Below are 22,040 nucleotides of genomic sequence, written 5' to 3' on the forward strand. Positions count from 1 at the left end.
CCGTTTGAATCTTTATTTGAGGTTCGAAAACAAACGCGGAAGAGAAGACAATGCTGAATAAAGTCGTAGTTTTTGTCATTTTTGGACCAAAATGTATTTGCGATGTTTTAAGAGATCCTAATTAACTATGGTAAATGGACTGCATTTATATAGCGCTTTTAATAGACCCTATGGCCATCCAAAGCGCTTAACATTTTGCCTCACATTCATCCATTCATATACCGATGGCGATGTCAGCCATGTAAGGCACCATCGTCGAGGACAGCTGGGGTTAGCTGTCTTGCTCATGGACACGTCAACACTTGGTCAAGTGGAGCCGGGGATTGAACCACCAACCTTCTGATATCACATATGGACTACTTTGATGATGTTTTTATTCCCTTTCTGGACATGGACAGTAAAGTGTGCATACACATGCATATGCTCCCGGACAAAATATAAAATATCTTAAACTGTGTTCTGAAGATGAACGGAGGTCTTACGGGTGTGGAACAACATTAGGCTTAGTCAATAAAGGGTTACTTCAGCGATTGGCTTTCTATCGGTAGAAAACCTGTAATATTTTCGAATGATCGTGCTCCCCCCCTCACATCCCCCTGAGACGAGAGATTTATGCATTTTATTTCTGGAAAAATTACTCCGGTGATGCAAATATCGTCAATTTGCGTCATCTTTGCAATGTTTGGCCAGACGCTAAAGACTGCAGCCAGCAGAGGGAGCTATTTCCGCATGTTTTCACCTCGCACATAGGGGATGGGGTCGCACTTACAGCTCAGCTCGGCTCAGGCATTCATGGAAACCGTGCGGCCGGTGGAGCAAAGTGGGTATTTTATCTTCTCAAGTTAATTCCTATTAAAGATAATCTTCCAAAGGCATGAACTGAAAACGCGCCAGACTGAACACGCGCTGAGAACTACTGCCGCGAGTGTGGACGAGTTTACCTCAGCTCTCATCAGGAGAGCTCATTCAGCTTATCACGATATGTGTATTCTGACTCCTGCTGAGTTTGTACTGACACTTCCTCAGTCGCTAAATCACAATATATTTGAACAGACACTTTCAGTTTTTAATTGTAGTGTCTGTTCTCTAACTGAACTGATTTTATAAAGATGAACGCAGTGGTGGGAAAGTAAAAGTGATTCAGTAGCGGTGGCTTTGGGAATGGTCTCACAGGGCAGCGAAGCATTCTGGGAATTGTAGTCTTTCATCCCCATGAGACAAAAATACATTTTCTGTCTTTTCTCAGTCTAGAAAGCACCAAATTCAAAAATAATTTCACATTTCTACAACATTAATGACCCAGTTTAAATACAGATTCATCTTCCCAGCACTGAAGTAGGCCTACTAATGTAATTAGTAATGACATACATTTCATTTTCGGGTGAACTAACCCTTTAAGGTAGCCTGACAAGCCAGACCCACATCAAGATGTTTGGTCTGGAAACTCACCATTGACAGGGCTCTATCCGAGGGGCGAGATAAACGGTTGTCTTTCAAACTCCCTCTGCACGCGATAGGATAGCGCTACACCAACCAGAGCAACAAAGGTGAAACAGAGCTTGTTGATAGAATAAACATTAACCATATCCGGTCGGCAAAACTCCGAACACATCTTCCCTTTTTAAGAATGACTTCAGTGCCGTTCGTTGTTCTTTTCTCAGAGAAAAGCTTAACTCCAAGTCTTCCAGAGTCGCGGTCAAAGCTGATTCGGGCAGATTAGATTTGCTGCCGCTAGGGTGCGTCTAGATTTCTAGGCTACCTTTAAGGAACTATCGACATCACCTCACAGTTCAGCATAAGTGGTGATAATTACTGCGATCATGAGTTAAAGCATTATTATATCTTGTTACAGTGGTCAGATAGGTAGATAGATAGATAGATAGATAGATAGATAGATAGATAGATAGATAGATAGATAGATAGATAGATAGATAGATAGATAGATAGATAGATAGATAGATAGATAGATAGATAGATAGATAGATAGATAGATAGATAGATAGATAGATAGATAGATAGATAGATGGATGGATGGATGGATGGATGGATGGATGGATGGATGGATGGATGGATGGATGGATGGATGGATGGATGGATGGATGGATGGATGGATGGATGGATGGATGGATGAAGTTATAGCAAGAGACAGCAATTAAAGTGAAGCTAACGTTAGATTCGGACATGCCTTGACCCTTCATACCTTGGAATGCATCCTCCAAAAGCAGCATTTTTCAGCTGTCGGAAGCAGAAACGGATTTGTTCCTAACTGACACAAGATTCCTTAACGTATACAATTCCTTTCAAAACAACAAAACATTCACAAATGTAACACTATTTAAAAACTATCCTATGAATCGTATGTGGTCATGTCATGTTAAAATGTTGTCGCGAGAAAAATCGTGCGGTCCTCGATATGTCGACAAAATATTATTGTGGCCTCGACATATCAGCACTATCACTCCCATTCTGCAAAACTAACTGAACCGAACCCGTCTCCTCCCGGACACCGTAGTCCTCTGTCGTTTTTCATCTTCTGAATCTGACGGCTCCTCAGCTTTTATGGCCTCCTGTGCATTTCTCAGTAGATATACAGCATGTCATCCAGTTATTTATTTTTCATCAGTATTGCAATTTTTTGACATCATCCTTCTTGCATTTTATATTGTGGGGAACTATACGTTTTTGGACACGGTGAAAGACTTTGGATTTGAGCTTTTAGCATTAGATTTAGCTTTTAGCAGTGCTCCATCACAAATCCACCTGTTACACTCCTTTTTGAGGCACATTAGCCCACTTCACTAGTTTGTTCACAATTGAACATCACAAAGTAGCTACCTTTAATTTTTTCCCCAATTTGTGTTTTCCATTTAGTTTTAGTTTTGGGGGCTTCTGTTTTATCATTTAATAGAAATGCATATAAACAATTTAATCAAGCGTTTAAAATGTAATCAAATGAAAATATAGCAGTTCATTTTCAACAAAACATTTTTTTTTTCGTCAAATAAGATACAACAGAAATGTGTACATTTAAAACATGTCTGAAAACATATATTTGTGATATTTCTTCATGACGTTAAACCGAACTTTTATTTTGACAGGTTGTCGTGAAGACGGTCCGGTTTTAGTTTCATTTTCTGTGTGAATTTGACGGTAGTTTTTCCTAAATGAAACTGGGAAAAGCTTGAGAAGTGACACTCAAAGCAGCAGATGAAATTCATGTCTTCGTGTCCTCATATAGCCTATTGCACGTCATTCATTCTTACAGAGACACGCAGATATCACGTAGGCTATTAGTAACATATACTGACAGGTAGTGTATTTCTTCAGTGTTATAGGCTGTAATCAGCATCTAGTAAAAATGTCCAGAGTTTATCATCTTTCTTATCGAGGTAATTTGTATGTGATCTCAATATGATATCGTTTGAAGCCCACCCAGCCCTGGCTCTAAACTTTTCCACAAACTCCCTTGAAGCTCCTTGGCTTTGAAAACCCCTGATTTGGGTTATCTGGCTTAACAAGAAAGAAATGCTCAGTTAGCAACACCTTCCAATCGTGGAGCTCTCTGTGGTCCTGAAACCGAGAGCGCACCACTTACATCCTCAAGCGTAGTAATGTGTGAGTCAGTGTGACTGAGATCAGTATTGACCCAGAGAGAGAGAGAGAGAGAGAGAGAGAGAGAGAGCGCTCGCGCAAGTGTTGGATCAGTCCTTCAGAGGGATCTGAGGAAACGGCGGGAGGCGCGTGCTCATTTGTGACTGCACCTCATTGTGGTGGGAGTCAAAACGCAACCTTCACGAGACTTTTTAGGCTTTTCCCTAACGGTTTTAACGGTCGGAGGTACGTCGGAAGCGTGGAGCGGAGTACTTTTTCCAAACATGAGATTCCACAACAGCATCGGAATGTTCGTCCTCACGACGTTGAGCGTGTTAACTTCAGTTTTATCGGCGAGTAACTGTAAGTAAATTTATTTATTCTGTGAAATACCACTGTTCAACAAATTGTCAATGTATTAAACACATCCAAAGGGATCTTTAGAAATCTAGTCAAGTTGCTCAGAATTAAAACGCAGTTAAACCAGTTAATAGGCTACAGTTTGTAAGCAGCCAATGTCAAAATTGCAATGTTTTTTTTTTTTTTAATTGATTATTAATGATTGAATATATGGGCTATTCGTTGTATTTATTTATGTATTTTGTTTCGTAACTTCTGGACCATTGTGGTGTTTTAAGTATCTCTAGACGTTTTTGGATAGGCTAATGATTTTAATGCTGAGATTCCCAGTTAAAGTCTACTCTTCGCTATAATTGTATAGCCTATCATTTGTACAACTTTAAATATCTGGGGACATTAGTTATGCTATCACAGCTGGTCTTAATCTCACACAGAAATGTCGTGAACCCCCTGGAGTCGGTTCTTAAATAAAGATACAGAAATGATCACGTCAAAATATAGAAAGAAGTCTACTCTTCTGATACCATGAAATAGATTCATAGAGCGTGAGATATCCTCTTTCATCTTTGATCTCTCTCGCGCGTCAAAGCGTGAGCGAGCAGAAAGACACTTCTTGAAAAGTCACGCGCTCAGTTTTAAGGTCTCATTTACCATTTCATTTCATCTGTTTGGAAGCCAGCGCCTCTAGTCCTGGCGATGCTTTTGGGGAGCTGTCGTGATCGAACTGCCCCAGAAACACGCACGAAAGGATGTAGTGTGTGGGTCATGTGTTGTCCGCATCCCCTAACCCCTACATCGGGAAGGCTAGCAAACTGTGCAAATTAGGATAACAATTTGTACACGTACTAAACGATTTCTGGTACCACTTTATTTTAGGGTTCAGTTATTAACTATTAACTAGTTTGCTTATTAGTATGCATATTACTAGGATATTGGCTGTTTATTAGTACTTACAAAGCACATATTCATTCCTTTTTCTTCATGACCTTAATCTGCATCCCTTAATCCTACCCAATACCTACACTTAAATGTTACAAAATCTACCTTACTAATTATTAATAAGCAGCAAATTAGGAGTTTAACACGGCAAAAGTTGTAGTTAATAGTGAATATGTGTTTCTTAATGAAAATGTAAAAAAAATGCAGAGACTGGTGAATGTGATGTTTATGGCAAATCTTTATTCATTTTCCATACTCAACATTCTTACAACCTTTTGACAGAACAGATTTATAAAACCAGACATGAACTATTCAAGAGTCTATAGCAAGCTGCAAATTGGAAAAAGAAAATAATGTTAGCTCAGTATACAAACATGTAAGATGTAAAAACACACCATATTAGAAGAAAAAAAAAACAAGATGTGTGTGCACAGGTATTGCTGTACTTGTGAGGAGCCTTTTTTTAATGTCCTCGCTAATATAGAAACCTGGCAAAAACGACTTATATTTAGGATAGTCTTTACTTGGAAAGGCTCATTGATTGGCCGAAACATATTTTTGTTTACACCTACTGACAGGTTTAAGCATGGGTGTCTGAAGCAAAAGAAATGTGGGTGGGTCCCCTGCAAATTTTTGGTAACACTTTATTTTAAGGTTCACTTATTAACTATTTACTAGTTGCTTATTAACAAGCATATTACTAGGGCTGTGCAATATTGAAGAAAAATGCGATATGCAATATCTTGTTAAATAATGCGATATTCGAATATGCGATACGGTATTGCAATTAGTGTGTAAAATCTATTTAAATTATACTTAAAATATTTAAAAACTTAGAATTAAACCATTTGTGTTTCACATTCTTTCTGGGAAAAGAAAGCATCGCTACAACTTCTAAAAGTGACCAGCAGTGTCGTTCACATTTTGGTGTGTGTGTCAGACAGCGCAAGACTGCAAGTTATTGTTTTGCGCAAATTATTGCGTTTAATAACTCTTTTTAACATCAAGCAAGTTCCATAAGTAATAGTCGTGTGCACAATCTATTCTCTGCTATATGCGTTGACCTAAAATTGACACTTTTCACAATGTTGAAGTAGTCTATTAAAATCATTCAGATATTGCATGCCGTGACGATATGCATATTTGCGATATTTTGATAATAATTTCGATATATTGCACAGCCCTAATATTGGCTATTTATTAGTACTTATAAAGCACATATTAATGCCTTATTCTGCATGACCTTATTTTACATCCCTTAATCCTACCCCAATACCTAAACTTAAATGCTACAGAAACTACCTTACTCACTATTAATAAGCAATAAATTAGGAGTTTATTGAGGCAAAAGTCGTAGTTAATAGTGAATATGTGTTCCCCATACTAAAGTGTTACCAAATTATAGTAGATGCATTTATATCAAGTGCAAATAGTCTGCATCTTTTACTAAACGTCTGGTTGGGCCATAATGTAGGGGTAAGATGCATGGCAGATTGTGTTTGAGGCAAATCGACCTGATGTTTAGAATCCACCTTTTGCCAAAATCTCTCCACTCACTTTTCTTATCGCATGTCAGAACAGAAAGGCATTTGTTTTCAATAACAATGAAGAAAACATTTGAAAAGTGGAAATAAAGCATCTAACGTGTTTAATAATAAAGTGTTTATTGGTTAGGGATAGGCGAACAGAGTTATAGATGGTAAAAGTGAGTGAGTCCAATATCATTGATCTTTATTTCAGTTTCAGCATAGCGTCTGAGGGAGTCGCCTGTCAATTGCGTCATATCTGCGCTACCCTCAGTTTTGGGTTTTATTTGGGAGGAGCGCTTTACTTTTAGCAGTGTGAACAAGTGAACGCATGGAGTAATGTCATAACATAATTTTTAACACACTTAAATGTATCTAATAGGGCTGTAACGATATGCGATATGAAATCGAAATCGCAATACGCAGGTCCACGAACCTGTATCGCGATGTGAGAAGGTAGAATCGCGACACACCCCTTCCAACTCCCAGAATTATCCTTCCTGTCCAGATCCAACTTTTAAGTCAGCAGTATGGCAACATTTCAGCTACCCGGTGGAGAACAAGGATGGCAATCGTGTAGTTGACAAGACCCACACAATTTGCCGTAAGTGTTTCAAGAAGCTTCCCCAACCGGCTGGCAACGTGGTGTGAGTGGCGTTTCTGTTGCGTCATCTGCGGGGCGGCTGCGTGGAGTTTTCTCTTTCTTTGCACACCAGAAGCGTGTCTGACGCTGCGCTTCTGTTGGTATTGATGTACAGGAGGCCCTATACTTCATGTTAAATATATATTGCCTATTGGTACCGCAAAGAAAATGTCGGCAGTAGCCTATTGACCATACAGATATATGGTATTGACGGCAAAATAGGCTACAGAATACTGTACAGAATAAAACTGTTTTGTCCCCCCCATATCGAGGTTTGTATCGTACCGTGGGTCAAAAATCGTTATACGAACAGAATCGTGGGTTTGGTGTATCGTTACAGCCCTAGTATCTAATATGATAAAAAGAGCTGCATTACCTCATAATCATAACCGGAAGAGCGGAAATACTGCAGGCGCCCGGTGAATGTGTCCCGTCCCGTCATAATAAAAGCCCCGGTGTTCGTGAGGCGGGTATTTGTGTAACAATCTCTCCAGCAGCCGTCCTCAGCTCCACAACACTTGGTCCTGCTCTGCTTCAACCTACAGTAACGTTAATAACCGCATGCATGAACGTGATTTCTGCCCGTGTCCTATTTTCCACCGGCTGTGAAGTGAAGACCAGATCTCCCAAGATGCTGCGCTCAAACTTTGCATCATCAAACTATGCATTTGTTTTGAATAAGCGACCTCTAGTGGACGGAAAGTTGCATAGTGCACCTTTAAAGGTACTGTATGTAATTATGTTTAATTAGCGTGCAAGTTTTTTAAAGGGTGCAGATTTGCAGTAGCCTGTCTGGAAATGTGATTAGTTTGGTGTGCATTAAAGCAGAGGTTTTCAATCTTTTTTCATTTCAAATACCCCCCAATTATTTTGGTTCCCATGTGGACCCCGGTTCCTGTGGTCAAAACACACCGAGTACCATCCCAAAGTCTCTAGTTCCTGGGGAAAGTTCCTGCGGTGGAACCGCTAGTGTATCTCGAGCCACTGTAAGTGTGCTGTAGACGTATTTAAAATAAAATATTGTCTTAAAACACTGCTAAGTGGTCAAGCTATAAAAATTTATGAAACAAATACAAATTACTGTACAGTATTTTTTTATTATTTAAATTTATAATTTATATATTAATATATTTTATTCTTTCTTATTATGCAAACTACAGGTACCATTAAAATAATCAATCTCAGGATTTCCAACCACTCTTTAGAAAGCTGAATAAAACTATAATCATGTACGATTTAGTAAAATCAGTTTCTTTGTTTATTTATTAACAGTATTTCTGCCGGAGGTTGTTTGGACACCAGTTTGAAAACCTTTAAACTATGCAAAGTATGTTGCGGTGGAGTAGAGGAAATAGTCTGATTGTTGAGTGTGTATGAGTGTGATGAGGTTGTGCTTTGTTAGGGGAATGTGGAAAGCTGCTGTCTACGAGCAGTCAGCACCGCCCATGTCAGGCAGAGGTGCTGCAGCTTCTGTAAGACAGAGAAGTGGCGTTTTATTCGCTCCCTACTGAGAACAAAAGCCCTCTGCGGTTTTCAATCTGTCTCTCACAGACTTAAGCACCCACAAAACATGTGTGTGAGTGATTGAACCCATAGACCGTTGCCAGGAGAAAATAACTTCAATTTAAATAAGTTACGCTTAGCAAAAAAGTGCTCTGAAATCGACAGCAACACTGAAATCAGGGTTATATGAAGAATCTTAGACAATGCCTAGGAATAAACTGCTGATTATACTATGAGAATGCTTTTAACTAAACTTTTAACTCAAAAGGGCAGGCATAAATGGGTTTTTGTGTTGTTGTTTTCCTTTCAGCATTCTTAAAATGAAGCAGCACTTTCACTTTGTAATGTGACAACATCTTTCTGGCATCATATCACAGAAAAGCAAAATGCATTCAATTCTGAATGACAGTGAGGTTTCTTTGTGAGGCATTTGGTGTTTACATATATTGCAGGCACATGCATGTTACCGTTACACTGGTAAAACAGTAGAATTGTTTAATTGCCTGCACAGAATGTGCGTCCATATTGTACTTTTGAGCCAAACTAAGAGGTAATGATGGAACAACAGTTTTAAACAGTTTAAAACATTTTCATGGGTTTAAATAAAAGATTTGTGTTATAAGCAGGCCCGGAATCAGAACATGTAGGGTCCTGGGGCTATAACAAACCCAAGGGCCCACATAGGAGCCGATCTTGGTGCCACAGTGTTTTCTACCACAGAAACAGGTTTCCAGAAACAGCAACAACTTTTGAGCATACAACTGCCTTAAGGAGTTTTAAAGGGGTGGTTCCGTGGTTTTTTTCTAGGCTTGGTTGTGTTTATGGGGCGCAGTATACTTCTTGTCTTAATACTTCTTCTTTTTTAAACCGCTGTATTTTTTTCTTATATTTTACCTTTACACGGTCTCCACTGTCCTTTGAACAACTCATTTGCTTCCTGCTTCTATGAAGGCCATCCCTCCGAAAAACGCAATGGTCTTAGATTGGTTAGATGGCCAAATGTAGTTTCCTGTATTTTTATTGCTGAAGTGCCAAGCACAGGTTGTCCAGAAACGCCACGGCCCTTACCATTATGGGAAGAAGTCACATCTGCGGTGACTAGCAAAGGTTTATGATGTCACTAACCTGGGAAGAAGCTTGTTGTAGTCCAAACCGGCCGTTTTTGTAGGCAATAAACTGCCATAACATAAGACAACATCTCCGTTTGCATTGAACTTTCATTGCTGTAACTTTGCAGATACTGTTTATGCTCAAGCAGCAACATTACACACTAACTACAGTTAAAAAAGTGAAATTGCATGCAACCACCCCTTTAAAATCAGTGAGATCCCAAATGTAAAGTTATTTAGGGGGGTTTGAGAAAAAAATTTTTTTTGAGATGTTTCAAGGTAATAAAAGAATAATAGAAAGCTTTCAAAACCATGTTAGTAGGCAGTAGATTATCTGTCATACCTGCTCTCTCCTCATTTCCATCACTCTTTCTTTTTCTCTCAGTTTCCTTGCCTTGTGTCTTCCCCTCCTAAAGCTGAGCTCTGACTGATAGGCTGATTTTCGTCTGTGTCAGTGTAAACATAGGGGTCAACTGATATTTAGCCTACATTTTCTTTAGACAAGTTAATTCACTGAAGGCTATGAACGTTAGTTTAGTTTAGCTACTTACATCTCCCACCATTTACTGAAGTGTCACACTCAGCAGCTTCTGTGAACATAAAGCCCACCTACTTTAATTTGATTGGTCATCTCAAATATTTTGACATTGCCGAGCAGTGACAGACCATAGGCAACTCAGACGAGAAGATATCGTTGCAATAATGGTACAAGCACTTTTACCAGCTGATTTTATGGAAATGTGTGTTGGCAGTGCCTGCACACAACCATCCTATAATGATAAAAATCCATCTAGTGTTGTATTTTTATTTTTAATCTCCTTATATGTTCTCTCCTGCCTCAATTCAAGCCGTTCGACCGTGTGACGTCACACGGTCGGATGCTCCTCCCACGACTGTTGATTGACAGCAGCGTTTTAACACCGTCAACAGCGTTCCGCCCAGAGAGAGCTCATCATAGTCCGCCATTGTTGATATGCGGGAGCAGAATGGCGTCTAAGCATGTAATGGAAGTAAGGAAGTAATTCTGATGATCCTAAATCTGCTGAAGACACAGTGGAGTTTTCAAAAGGAATATTCCCCCGAACAATGTCAATGCTTTTATGTTTGCATGAACCGCAAGACTCACCAGACTGCTTATAAACGAGGGTCAGTATAAAGCAGGTTTTGCTAAGAAACTGCTCCTGAATAAAGGATCTGTACCAGCTATTCGTATTCCTGCTGCACCTCCAGAAGAAGTGAGTGTAGTTTGAAATGCTCGCACGCTTCACGATGAATGCGGCTAAAGTTTACAGGGTATAAGTTAAATTACAATATGGCATTCTTTCTATGTATGATGTTCTCAATATAATTCATAATCCCACGTTTATAATGAACAACACGTTATGGTTATTGTGTTATTACAAACTGTGTACGCTGGTGATAAAGTTAACGTGGTCACACACTACACTAAGCTTACTTTTGTAGATGGTTTATAATGGTGTCTGTTACTGTAAAATATCGTGTTGTAACAGTTATTACAGTTAGGCATCACTGACAAACCGACATTAAATTGGCATTATCTGTAACATCAATCTGTCAATGAACTAACATATACATCAGTTAACACATAGCAGTCGTATCTCACTATGCTTATGTTACCCTGCCAGTACATAAAGATAGATCAAAGTGACATTACATTAATCAACCATTCAGAAACATCCTGTTCGAGCCTTAACTGTCAAATTTAGTTGGAGCTGTCATCTTGTTCTGGGTCCGACTCTGGTTGAAATTGATAGAGTTGCACAGATGTGTCCACAGAGACTCCTGTCGCCATTCTTTCCCCTCAACTGTTGTCAAGGGCAACAACTCCACGTGTGTTGTGTCAAAGCGCCTTATAGAACAGATTGGCAGGGTCAGGTGAGCAAAGCTCATTATCATTTAAAGTCGTATTCACTGAAATGGCTTGGTGAAAACAGAGCTGTTTTTGACCAGGTAAAATGAGTGTTTTCTTACAATACTAATGAGAATTTTTAATTAAAGTATATCACAAAGTTTTAATTTAGACACTAAAGAATCATATTACCTTGTACAAAAATGTCATTGTATGACCCCTTTAATACTCTATTAGTCAATTATTTTACAACATTTATTATGTGAACTTTGCAAAAATACCTCCTAGCTGATTACGGAGTAAAAGCTACTCAGTCTGGTTCAGCTAGCTTTGCCACAGAGCCTTTAATGTGCACATGATGTTGCGCTTGTATCAAATTCAAATGGATAAACTGACTGCCTGACGCTCGTTATCACTTCAATAGAACGGCGAAAGCACCAAACGAATTTGTCAGCGCTGTGCGTGAGATCGTTCCGCTGCGAATGCTGGATGCTCGTCCGGTTTAATCAGGTAGTGCTGTTTCATCACCAGGCTTTTGGTGTTTGTTTCCCATGCACTGGCAGCACTCCAGTAAATAACAGCACATATATGTCTGGGTGTGCTGGGATTTGGCTGTTAATAATTTCCTCTGCCAATCATGGGCTCCCTCCATGCTCGGGCCCTTATGTTAATCCGGCCGTGGTTATAAGAGACAATAAAACGCTTTTGTGCCTCAAAACCACTCTTTCCTGTTAAAAAAATAGAAATAAAACATTCACGGCAGCCAAATATAAAAATTTTGTTAAGCCTAACATGTCAGTCTCTGAGAGACATGTAATTTATTTAACCTACAAAAAATCACTTCATAAAATAAGTATAATGTACTAAGCAAAGAGCATTTCAAACGTCTCCAGCGTGTTTTATAATTACCCCAAAATCAAATAATATTCATAATTTTGGCAATAGATGAAGTGTTAAAGGGTTGGTTCACCCAAAAAGAAAATTCTGTCATTAATTACTCACCCTCATGTCGTTCCAAACCTGTAAGACCTTCTTTCATCTTCAGAACACAAATGAAGATATTTTTTTCATAGACTCCAATTTAATTACCACTTTCAAGGCCCAGAAAGGTAGTAAAATCATCATTAAAATGGTCCATGTGTACTCTAGTGTCTTACCTTTCTGGGCCTTGAAAGTTTTAAATTAATTGGTAAATAAATAGCTGTCTATTTAGGGGTCAGAGAGCTCTCGGATTTCATCAAAAATATCTTCATTTATTTAATGAGCGATCTGGATGAGTCCCTGTAGTCATCCAATTTGACTCTCATCTGCTGATGTAATATCATAAACTTGACTGGTGATTTTTATCAAATGTAATTTGATCACTAGTTGTGTAAAAGAGTATGTAAATTCTCAAAGTTTGATTCCAATAAAATATGCTATTTTTACATAGTTTGTTACATTTAATTACCCCTTAGAAGATATTGACACGTACAAATTTCATTAAGAAACAGAAAACATTGGCCTATAGCTGCTGATGTAGATTAAGGGATTTAGGGAGGCAAGTCGGCCTGAATCATGCTCTGTCTGTGTGCCTCTGAGTCATGTTTACAGTCTTTTCTAGTGAGTATTGCATGTCTTGTGGGTGTTTATTTATGGAGCTGTTTTCATTTTCACTACATTCATGGAATTCTAAAGGGATATCATTCTATATTTATAAATTGGGTTTCATCAACAAAGTTCGGGAGGAGCATGTTTAAAATATTATATGAGTCAACTCACCCATATTCCTTGACATTCTCAGCATCCCTCTACTACCCTGGCTCCTCACTCTTGGCTTTTTTTCTACCACAGCTAGGACTACGGGCAGAGTATTTGGGATTTGGGCCAAATACCCAGCTCGGAGCCCTCTCCTCAGACAACACGCCAAATTCACATACCATAATTTATTCCCTGACTTATTTGTAAGTGTGAACTTGTGAATTAGTTTTAGGCGTCACTCCAAATGTTGAAGCTAGATTTTAGATCATGTAGCTATTCAGCAGTGAAGCTATTTTATTGATTAAGTAGCGGGGCAGAGCTGACAAACTCTAGCCGGGAGTGTTTGAAAGAACAAGAAAGGTGTCTATCAGCGGACCGATCTTCGGATCTGTGTAAGATATCGATGAAGAGCATCATTGATGTATATTTACAACATGCTTTTGAAGCACTGATCATTGTAACCAATCACAGAAATATTTGATGAGTGCTCAAAGCATAATTTTTTTATTTTATTTTTCCTTGGTACCGAAGTCGGTACTTTTGACAACACTAATTGACTGTTTAGAATCAGTGGCTGGATTCGAAAAAAAAAATATTTTTTTATAACTTAAGATACCTTTCAAAAAGATTCTTACAACGGGTCTCATTCACTAAGCATGCACGCACAAATGTGTGTGTAAAATCTGCATGCAAATGTTTTCACAAAAAAAATCATGATTCATCAATAACGTTAATGAAAATATTTAGGAACAATACACAAAAATTGCATATGGTGTGTCTAAAATCGAGTACTGTCTGAGTAGGTACTACATTTAAATTTGAACTTTTGAACTTTTATCTGTTAAAAAGTTGTGTTCTATAAATGTGTCTAGTATAGGGGTTGAACGGCATTTATGTGATTAAAGTCGAGTCGACGTCGACTAGTTGCTAATGACGACATTAATGAACAAATAAACCTGAACCTTGAGCTGAGACGCGAACGCGGGTCTTCTTGTGCACAGGACAGCTATGGCATATGACACAGCACTGCTCATAAGGTTATTGGTCCTACATAACAGCTTTTGTATCAGTTCTTTTGTCTTACGGTCGTTATATTTCTCACAGATTTCTGTTCGTTCTGAATAAGATACAGATAAAGTAGCACAATAATGATTACATGTATATGAAGGCATTAGTAAGTGATTGTGTGTGAATTAATTCTACCAGGCAGCGTCTCTCTCTTCTAATAGTGAAGCTGTAAGTTTTAGCTATCAAGAAATATATGCTAGAACTTGTCAGTTTTTTAAGCTATTTTATTGATAAATCCCAGAACTGTGTTGACAGTACATTTCTGCACAACTGAATGGTTTTGTGTGAGGCGCGCGCTCTCCGCGTGTTCAGGCTATGTGTTTGCGCTGCAATGCAGCATGCAGTTTAGCGCGATGATTAACTTACGTGTACAATAAGCTTGCATACTCCTGATCAATTTTGAGCATCCAGATGGTATAATCAAATATGTCTTGTGTAGAGCTCAAGGAGTATGCATTTATTTTTCATTTTTAACTGTTCAAAACAGAGCCTGCGTGCCAGGAAATTGCTTGTCCTGGTGCGCCCTCTATAGGCCAGCGACTGGTCGACGTCAAGCTTAAAGGGGGGGTGAAATGCTGTTTCATGCATACTGATCTTTTTACACTGTTAAAGACTTGGAATCCCATACTAAACATAGACAAAGTTTCAAAAGTTAAGGTGGACGTTTGATGGGAGTATTTCTTTGTCAAAAATACTACTTCCGGTTAGTCATAAGTTTCGGCAAGTGTTTTCCGATCATGGGTCCACTTGACGTTATTAGGTCGGAATTTCCTTGTATGGGCCGTACGGACAATTCTACCGGAAGAGCGTGAGAGAGAGAGCGAAAGCAACAGGCTACGCCCATCAAAGCGCTGGCTCGTAGGCTGCGCTGCACAGGTGATGTGACTTCAAGAAATTAACAATGTCACCAAAAAAGTGCGTTTTTGGTTGCCAGACCAAGACAGTCCTGTACAGATTGCCAAAAAACCCCGCGTTAAGGCAACAGTGGATGCAATTTGCTTTTCCGGATCAGCAACTGAGTTGCGCAAAGGTTTATGTCTGTTCACTGCATTTCGGTGCCGACTGTTTCATAAACAAGGCCCAGTTCGACGCCGGATTTTCCGATCGCCTAATGCTGAAGGATGGAGCAGTCCCAACGATAAAGGTCCCAACGTTAGAACTGCAGGCGGTGAGTAAGACTGATTCAAATGTCTGTGTTTTTGCCTATGCCCATCAAGTAGCCCAAACATGATCACGTATAGTTAATTGATCAATGGAGCATGCGATGTGTAGTGCGTGTACATTTGTTTAGCTGGCCACTATATGTGTAACTTTATGTTTGTGTATTGTAAAAGCACTCCAAACAAAAATACACAAAGAGTGGGGAAATATGTTGAACTAAATAAGCACGCTTCTTCATTCAAATGCGCTACTATTCCATGTCTTTCTATGTAAACACTAGCCTGCCGTGCAAAACCAGTCCGCTTAACATTACTACAATTGTCTACACAAACCACGCGTAAACACACACACACACGTGCACAACTGCACTTCCCACATGTACACCTTCAAAGACAAAAATACGACGATATAATTCAAGTATAAATATGTAAATAACACAAGTCGCTAAGCATATTATATAGTTAGTGTATAACTTGTACCACATAGAGATGTCCTGCTCTAGTCGTTTTTTGCTGCTGCTCCTGTTCAACTGCAGCCTCTGGGTCTGATTCCGGATCATAGATGTATGGCTGTATCTGATTAAAAGCCATATTTTTATTTTGAATAAAGTTTTTTCCCGCTGTTAGGGATGACACAGCTTTACGACGCACTCAACACACTAACAGCGGCGCGCACACGTCATTATTTAGCTCCGCTCACACGATACGCCCCCACCCGCTCGGCTTTTTTCGAAAAGACTCGGAACAGCGCATCTTTCTTATATAATTATAAAAAAAATAAAGACTTTTCGGAGATATGCAGGATGCAATGCTACTCTATAGGTACTCAAGATTGACATGACACTGACTGAAACTGAGTGTTTCACCCCCCCTTTAAAGCGTCAATGACAGAGCATTTAGGTCGACTAATCGATTAGCCGACTAGTCGGTGCAACCCCTAGTCTAGCATGAATGTAATCCAGTCGTACCATTTTGTCATTATCACGTGACTTGCTTCACCTCCATTTATAAATCCTCTCCTGTGGCCTTATGGGATAGTAAAATGTCCATCTCACTGAAATTAGACTGTCCGGGGACTTTTCTCCCATTGTTTTTTCGAATACTATGTATTAAGGGTGACCAAATGTCCTGTTTTCCCAGGACATAGACATTTTGGTTATAGATAGTATGTTGTAATATAACAATTTCTATCCATACAGAAGGGGCATACTTTAAATGTACTGAAATTAATGAGGCATCTTTGAGTAAACTTCGAGTATCATTTGAGTGTCTTATTGCCGTGCAGAGTGTCCTGGTTTTTGGCAATCAAAATATGGTCACCCTAATGTATTCGAACATACTACTCTGTATTTTGCATACTACATAGAAGGGAATTATTTGATTTTCAGATGCAGCGGCCTTATAAACGTGTAAAGTCCCCCTGTAGTAAATAATTGTAACCCTTAAAAATCACATGACACATTAAAATGTTTTCCTGTGAAAAATAAATAAATTGTACCTTAAAACAGCTTGAATGTAACTCTACACTCTTATTTACTCTTCTTCACTAGCAGGGTGGGAAATTAACTTTTTTGCTAACTAGCCACAGTGGCTGGTGGATGCCCAATTTTACCAGCCACTTATATTTTTGACCAGCCACTTTTTCCAGAATTCAAATTTATAAAAGAAAGTGCATTAGCATAGTATGGGGTGAATTTGTGTTGGTTGGGACCCTTTTTCCCAGTCATTTCAATAGTAGAAACTGTCAGAATCATGAAATGAGTTACTCGACAAAGGTGCATTATTGTTACTAGCAACATCATTCTTTGACAAAAGATGTCCAATCCGTTACAATGAATGTTTTAAGTAGTAAACAGTAAAAAATATGTTTTACAATTCACCCGCCACTGTGGCTGGTATACACAGCAAAGTCACCCGCCACTTTGAAAAAGTACCCGCCATTGGCTGGTGGCGGGTGCTAATTTCCCACCCTGTTCACTAGTAATTTAGTATATGTGGATTCATGAATATGCTAATTATCCCCACCCCCACTCACTCCACCATGCTCAGAAATACAGTCGGACAACTTTCTGAGGTCAAAACTGCACAATTGCACTCTGCACTATAATGTCGGACACATAACAGAAATCAATATGATTATCCTTTTGCTTGACTATGTTATTAAACAGCTATTAATGTGTTGCTAATGTTACACAAACCATGTTTGGTAGTTTGTAGTTTGTAGGTAGTTCGTGATGGCAGAAACACAGACGATTTCAAACTGTATTTTGAGATTGTCTTTGGTTCACTGCAGTTTTAAGGTGAAAGTACTCAGCAGTTGTGTTGACTCTTCTCTGACGAGAATGTATCTTTAGAGAGCGTCATGTTTGCTGTGAGTGATAAAAGAAAAGGGTGTGTGAAAAGTCCTTTTATGAACATGGTTTTAGTGTGTTTTATGTAACTCGGGCACATGGTCGCTCATTTAGAATATAAAGAATTCATCAACTTTAGACGTGTGTATGCATGTGTTATAAAGTTCGTGAGAAGTTCAAATGTGCGCATAAACACGAATAGTGTATGCAATTATTAGTCAATGAAACAATGTTCTAAATGCAATTCTGAACAGGCTGAGCGTATGGCGATTCTTTCCCTAGACTCAATGATCAACTCAATGAAAAACACAAGTCTTTTTGCACTGCCTGCAGATTACAGTAATAATCATAAATGTGCACACTATATTTGTACTATTACTGGCTTGACGGGTGTTCAGCACTTGGCATCATGTTTTTTATGCGCTGTATACTTAGTTATTTTCTAAAAATCTGTCTGTTGAGTTAATTTGCACTCTGTCTTTTTGCGCTCTCAAGTGAATGCACCCTGTATCTGTGTGAGTGTGATCCTGTGTATGAGTGCACTAATAGCAATATGCTGAATGTTGTAATTATAGCATTTTAAATCGAGTCTTTTTTTGAGTCATACGTGGTAGAGTTGTTTTATGAAGTTTAATACTCATTTACATTTTCAGCAATTGCTGTCACTTCAGAATACACATGCGCATAGTAATCCTTAATTAAAACAATTAATTTGAAACAACCCGATGACTTCATTAAACATATTACCTTGGATTTAAGACCAGTTAGAAGTTATTCTAACATATTTACAATTATTTTTAAGAAGATTACTTTCAAGAACTTTTTAAAGAAAAACAATTAGAAGATAGTAGTTAAGTTGTTATTTGTTGCATGAATCCAGCCTCAGAAGTAGTGATGCCCATGATTAAATCACTCTTTTGAGTTTAAGGAAAATTGGTTTGCAATTCAGTGTGAATCATCTGGACAGTTCACTCATGCACTGATTCGTTTGGAGTGGTTTCTAACTGAGTAAAAATTAAAGATGAAATATATGAGCATATGCTATCATATCATTAAGTGAGCATGCACACAGATACTGCGAGCTATGAATCCTTTGGGACAAGACAGAGGCTATACTCTCCTAATCCTCCATAAGGTATTCAATTAAAAAAATGTCTTTCACCCATAATTCCACAGCATATTTGTTTATCATCCAACATATCAGAGCAGAGCAGAGCTGTGGAAATAAAGGCCCAAATCTCTGTTAATTAAATAAACCACAGATATCCAAAGTATGGGGGATAATAATAAAGTAATTATATTGATGATTAAAAGGGATTTTATGGAATACATTTCTAGGTTCTAGGTCTAATTTTATTGTAATTAAAGTAATGAATGTAAAATAATATTTTATTTTAAAATGTGCACACCTTCACTCTTATTCCTATTATGTGTAATATGTCGAAAACGCAAACGTTTCTTGTCTCACATTCATTTATAAACTTAATGAATCATAATTGCAAATTTTGCTTATTTTATAAAAAGCTTGCATGACTAGGACTAGAAACTGTCAGTCGCTGAACATTTTACTTACATCTACTTACATCTTTCCACAAACTCTCATTACATTGTGACAGTAACACTTTGATTTGATTGGTTATCTGAACATTTTGACATGGACAAGCTTCTGTTAGACCGCTGCCGAGGTTTAATAGGGAGCCAGTTCAGTGTTAACAGAACTGGGCTAATATGATCATACTTCCTGGTTCTAGTAAGAACTCGAGTTGCTGCATTTTGGACCAGCAGGAGTTTGTTTATTAACCGAGCAGGGAAGCCACTTAGTAGAGCATTACAATAATCTAATCTTGAGCTCATGAACGCATGAACTAACTGTTCAGCATTTTGCATTGAAAGCATGTGTCGTAATTTAGATATATTTTTTAAGATGGTAGAATGCAGTTTTACAGAGGCTAGAAACGTGGCTTTCAAAATTCAAATGAAAGATTGGTATCAAAGAGCACACCCAGGTTCCTCACTAACGACGAGGGCTTGACAGCAGTCATCAAGTGTTAGATCAATCAATCAATCAACTTTATTTATACAGCGCTTTTACAATGATGAATGTTTCAAAGCAGCTTCACCGTGTTAAACAAGACAATATTGCAGCAAAATTTGATTTTGCTGTACAGTTGTTCTGGAGAAAACAGTGATGTTATCAGCTTGTGTTAATTTATCATAGAGCGGTTGAGCGGTAGAGCATGTTGGCAGATCAGTATTATAGTTTATAGAATTAAATAAGACCTAATTAATTTTATTTGTATATTTAGTTGAATAACTTGGATCATAATTTTAGTGTCCCCAACTGAGCAAGCCCAACCAAAGGTGACAGTGGCAAGGAACCAAAACTCAATCAGGGCATGATGGAGAAAAATAAACCTCGAGAGAAACCAGACTCAGTCGAGGTGCCAGTTCTCCTCTGGCCTATTAACAAACAGTGTATGATTATTATTCTGGCAACCTTACAGGTCAGAAATCATATTAGGTTGGAATATTAACTATTACTACTTGTGGAGTTTTTCTGTCCAATAATTAAAAAAATATTTTTTTCTGAATTAAGTTGTAGGAAATGTACAGGATGCAAAAAAAGAAAAGAAAAATAATGTAATGTCTTTAATTTGACTCTGTGTCCGATTCATCATCATTTATCTCATCTTTACATTGTTTATTTCTTTTGGGAAATAAACAAAAATTATTATTAGCTATTAGTATTATTAATTAATTGGTTAGCATTATGTTTTAACCATATTGGGTGGTGTTACAAGCAAAAGTATAGTATCATCACTACCGTCACATTCATAGACAGTAAAAGAAATGGACCGAGCGATCCCATTGACTTCTACGGCGTTAAGTGATGTCAGTATAGGAACACTCACTTTCTGATGGCTGAGCGAACTGCGCAGGCTCAGACTGAGCTTGACGACGTAGATGTGACGTGAGCCTCCTGTCTGACAGCTGTAGGTCTTCTAGTAGTTGTGGAAAGTGAAAGCTGAATCACGTTGTTTAAATATTTTCTCCCGTTGCTTTTGGCTCACTATGGGCTTCTCCCCATTCTTCCCCCTTGGCTTTATCAGACTTTATGTCTCCACGTCCCCCCGACTGTCTCATAGACAGTAAAAGATTGCCTGCGAGCATCTCCTCAGGTCTATACGGTAATTTCTCAACTGTGCGAGTCGCGTTGGTTATGACGCAATAGTTAGCCTATTTTTACAAAAACAGCTTCTACGGGGCGATAGTGTAAGATACAAGGTAATGGAGCCTTTTATGCATTGTCGTGTTTCTTTAGAAATAAACAATGGACAAATGGAGTCTTTAAACGTCTCAGATGTAAAGTTATTCACTGTCAAAGTGACTCAAAAATGAATGGGAGTCAATGGGATGCTAACAGCAGGTGATGGCTTGGTTAGCAATGGCAGCCCCTAGGGGTGGAACGCTTTCCGAGCGCTAGATTACCCCCTTGGTCACATTGAAAATATGTACAGCTCAACCTCATGTTTACGGGTTAGTCCACCCCAAAATGAAAATTCTATCATTAATTACTTACCCTGATGTTGTTCTAACCCCATGACCTTTGTTCATCTTCAGAACACAAATTAACATATTTTTGATGAAATCCGAGAGCACCTCTGAGCCCGTAGTAAAAACAGTGCAGCGCTTTCAAAGTACTACATCAGAATGTTGGCTTACCATTGGCCGACGCTATTCACGTGAGCACCAAGACACATGCGTGTGATGATGACACAGGAGCTAGCCAATGGTGAGCCACCGTTCTGTCTTAGAACTCAGAAGTGCTGCACTACTATGTCAACATCGTAGGAGACTGACACAGACATGAAGCATTTGTTCAATCAAGTGGTTATTTTTGCGCGCAAAAAGTATTCTTGTCCTTTCATTAAATTAAGGTTGAACCACTGTAGTCACATGGACTATTTTAACAACCTCTTTAACTACCTATTTGGCCCTTGAAAGTGTTAATTAAATTGCTGTCTATGGAGGGGTCAGTGAGCTCTCGGATTTCATCAAAAATATCTTAATATGTGCTCGGAACCTGAACGAAGGACTTTGGAACGTCAGGAGGGTGAGGAATTAATGACAGAATTTTTATTTTTGGTGAAGTAACCCTTTAAGAGTTGAGCATACACAG

General features: G+C 38.6%; 1 protein-coding gene across 4 annotated transcripts in view; it reads left to right on the forward strand.

Annotated features, from left to right (window-relative positions):
* The first annotated feature begins 3,714 nt into the window (after positions 1-3,714).
* The window catches only part of cntnap5l (contactin associated protein family member 5 like), a 98,498-nt gene continuing 80,172 nt past the window's right edge, over positions 3,715-22,040 (forward strand). For all 4 annotated transcript variants that reach the window (XR_010900531.1, XR_010900532.1, XM_067430961.1 and 1 more), the window contains exon 1: positions 3,715-3,954. Coding sequence is in view for 2 of the 4 variants with exons in the window: in XM_067430961.1 (XP_067287062.1) it covers positions 3,876-3,954 (79 nt within the window). In the remaining 2 variants the exon portion in view is untranslated. The remainder of the gene's footprint in view (positions 3,955-22,040) is intronic.

Source organism: Pseudorasbora parva, chromosome 22 (assembly GCF_024679245.1).
Source record: "Pseudorasbora parva isolate DD20220531a chromosome 22, ASM2467924v1, whole genome shotgun sequence".
NCBI lineage: Eukaryota > Metazoa > Chordata > Actinopteri > Cypriniformes > Gobionidae > Pseudorasbora > Pseudorasbora parva.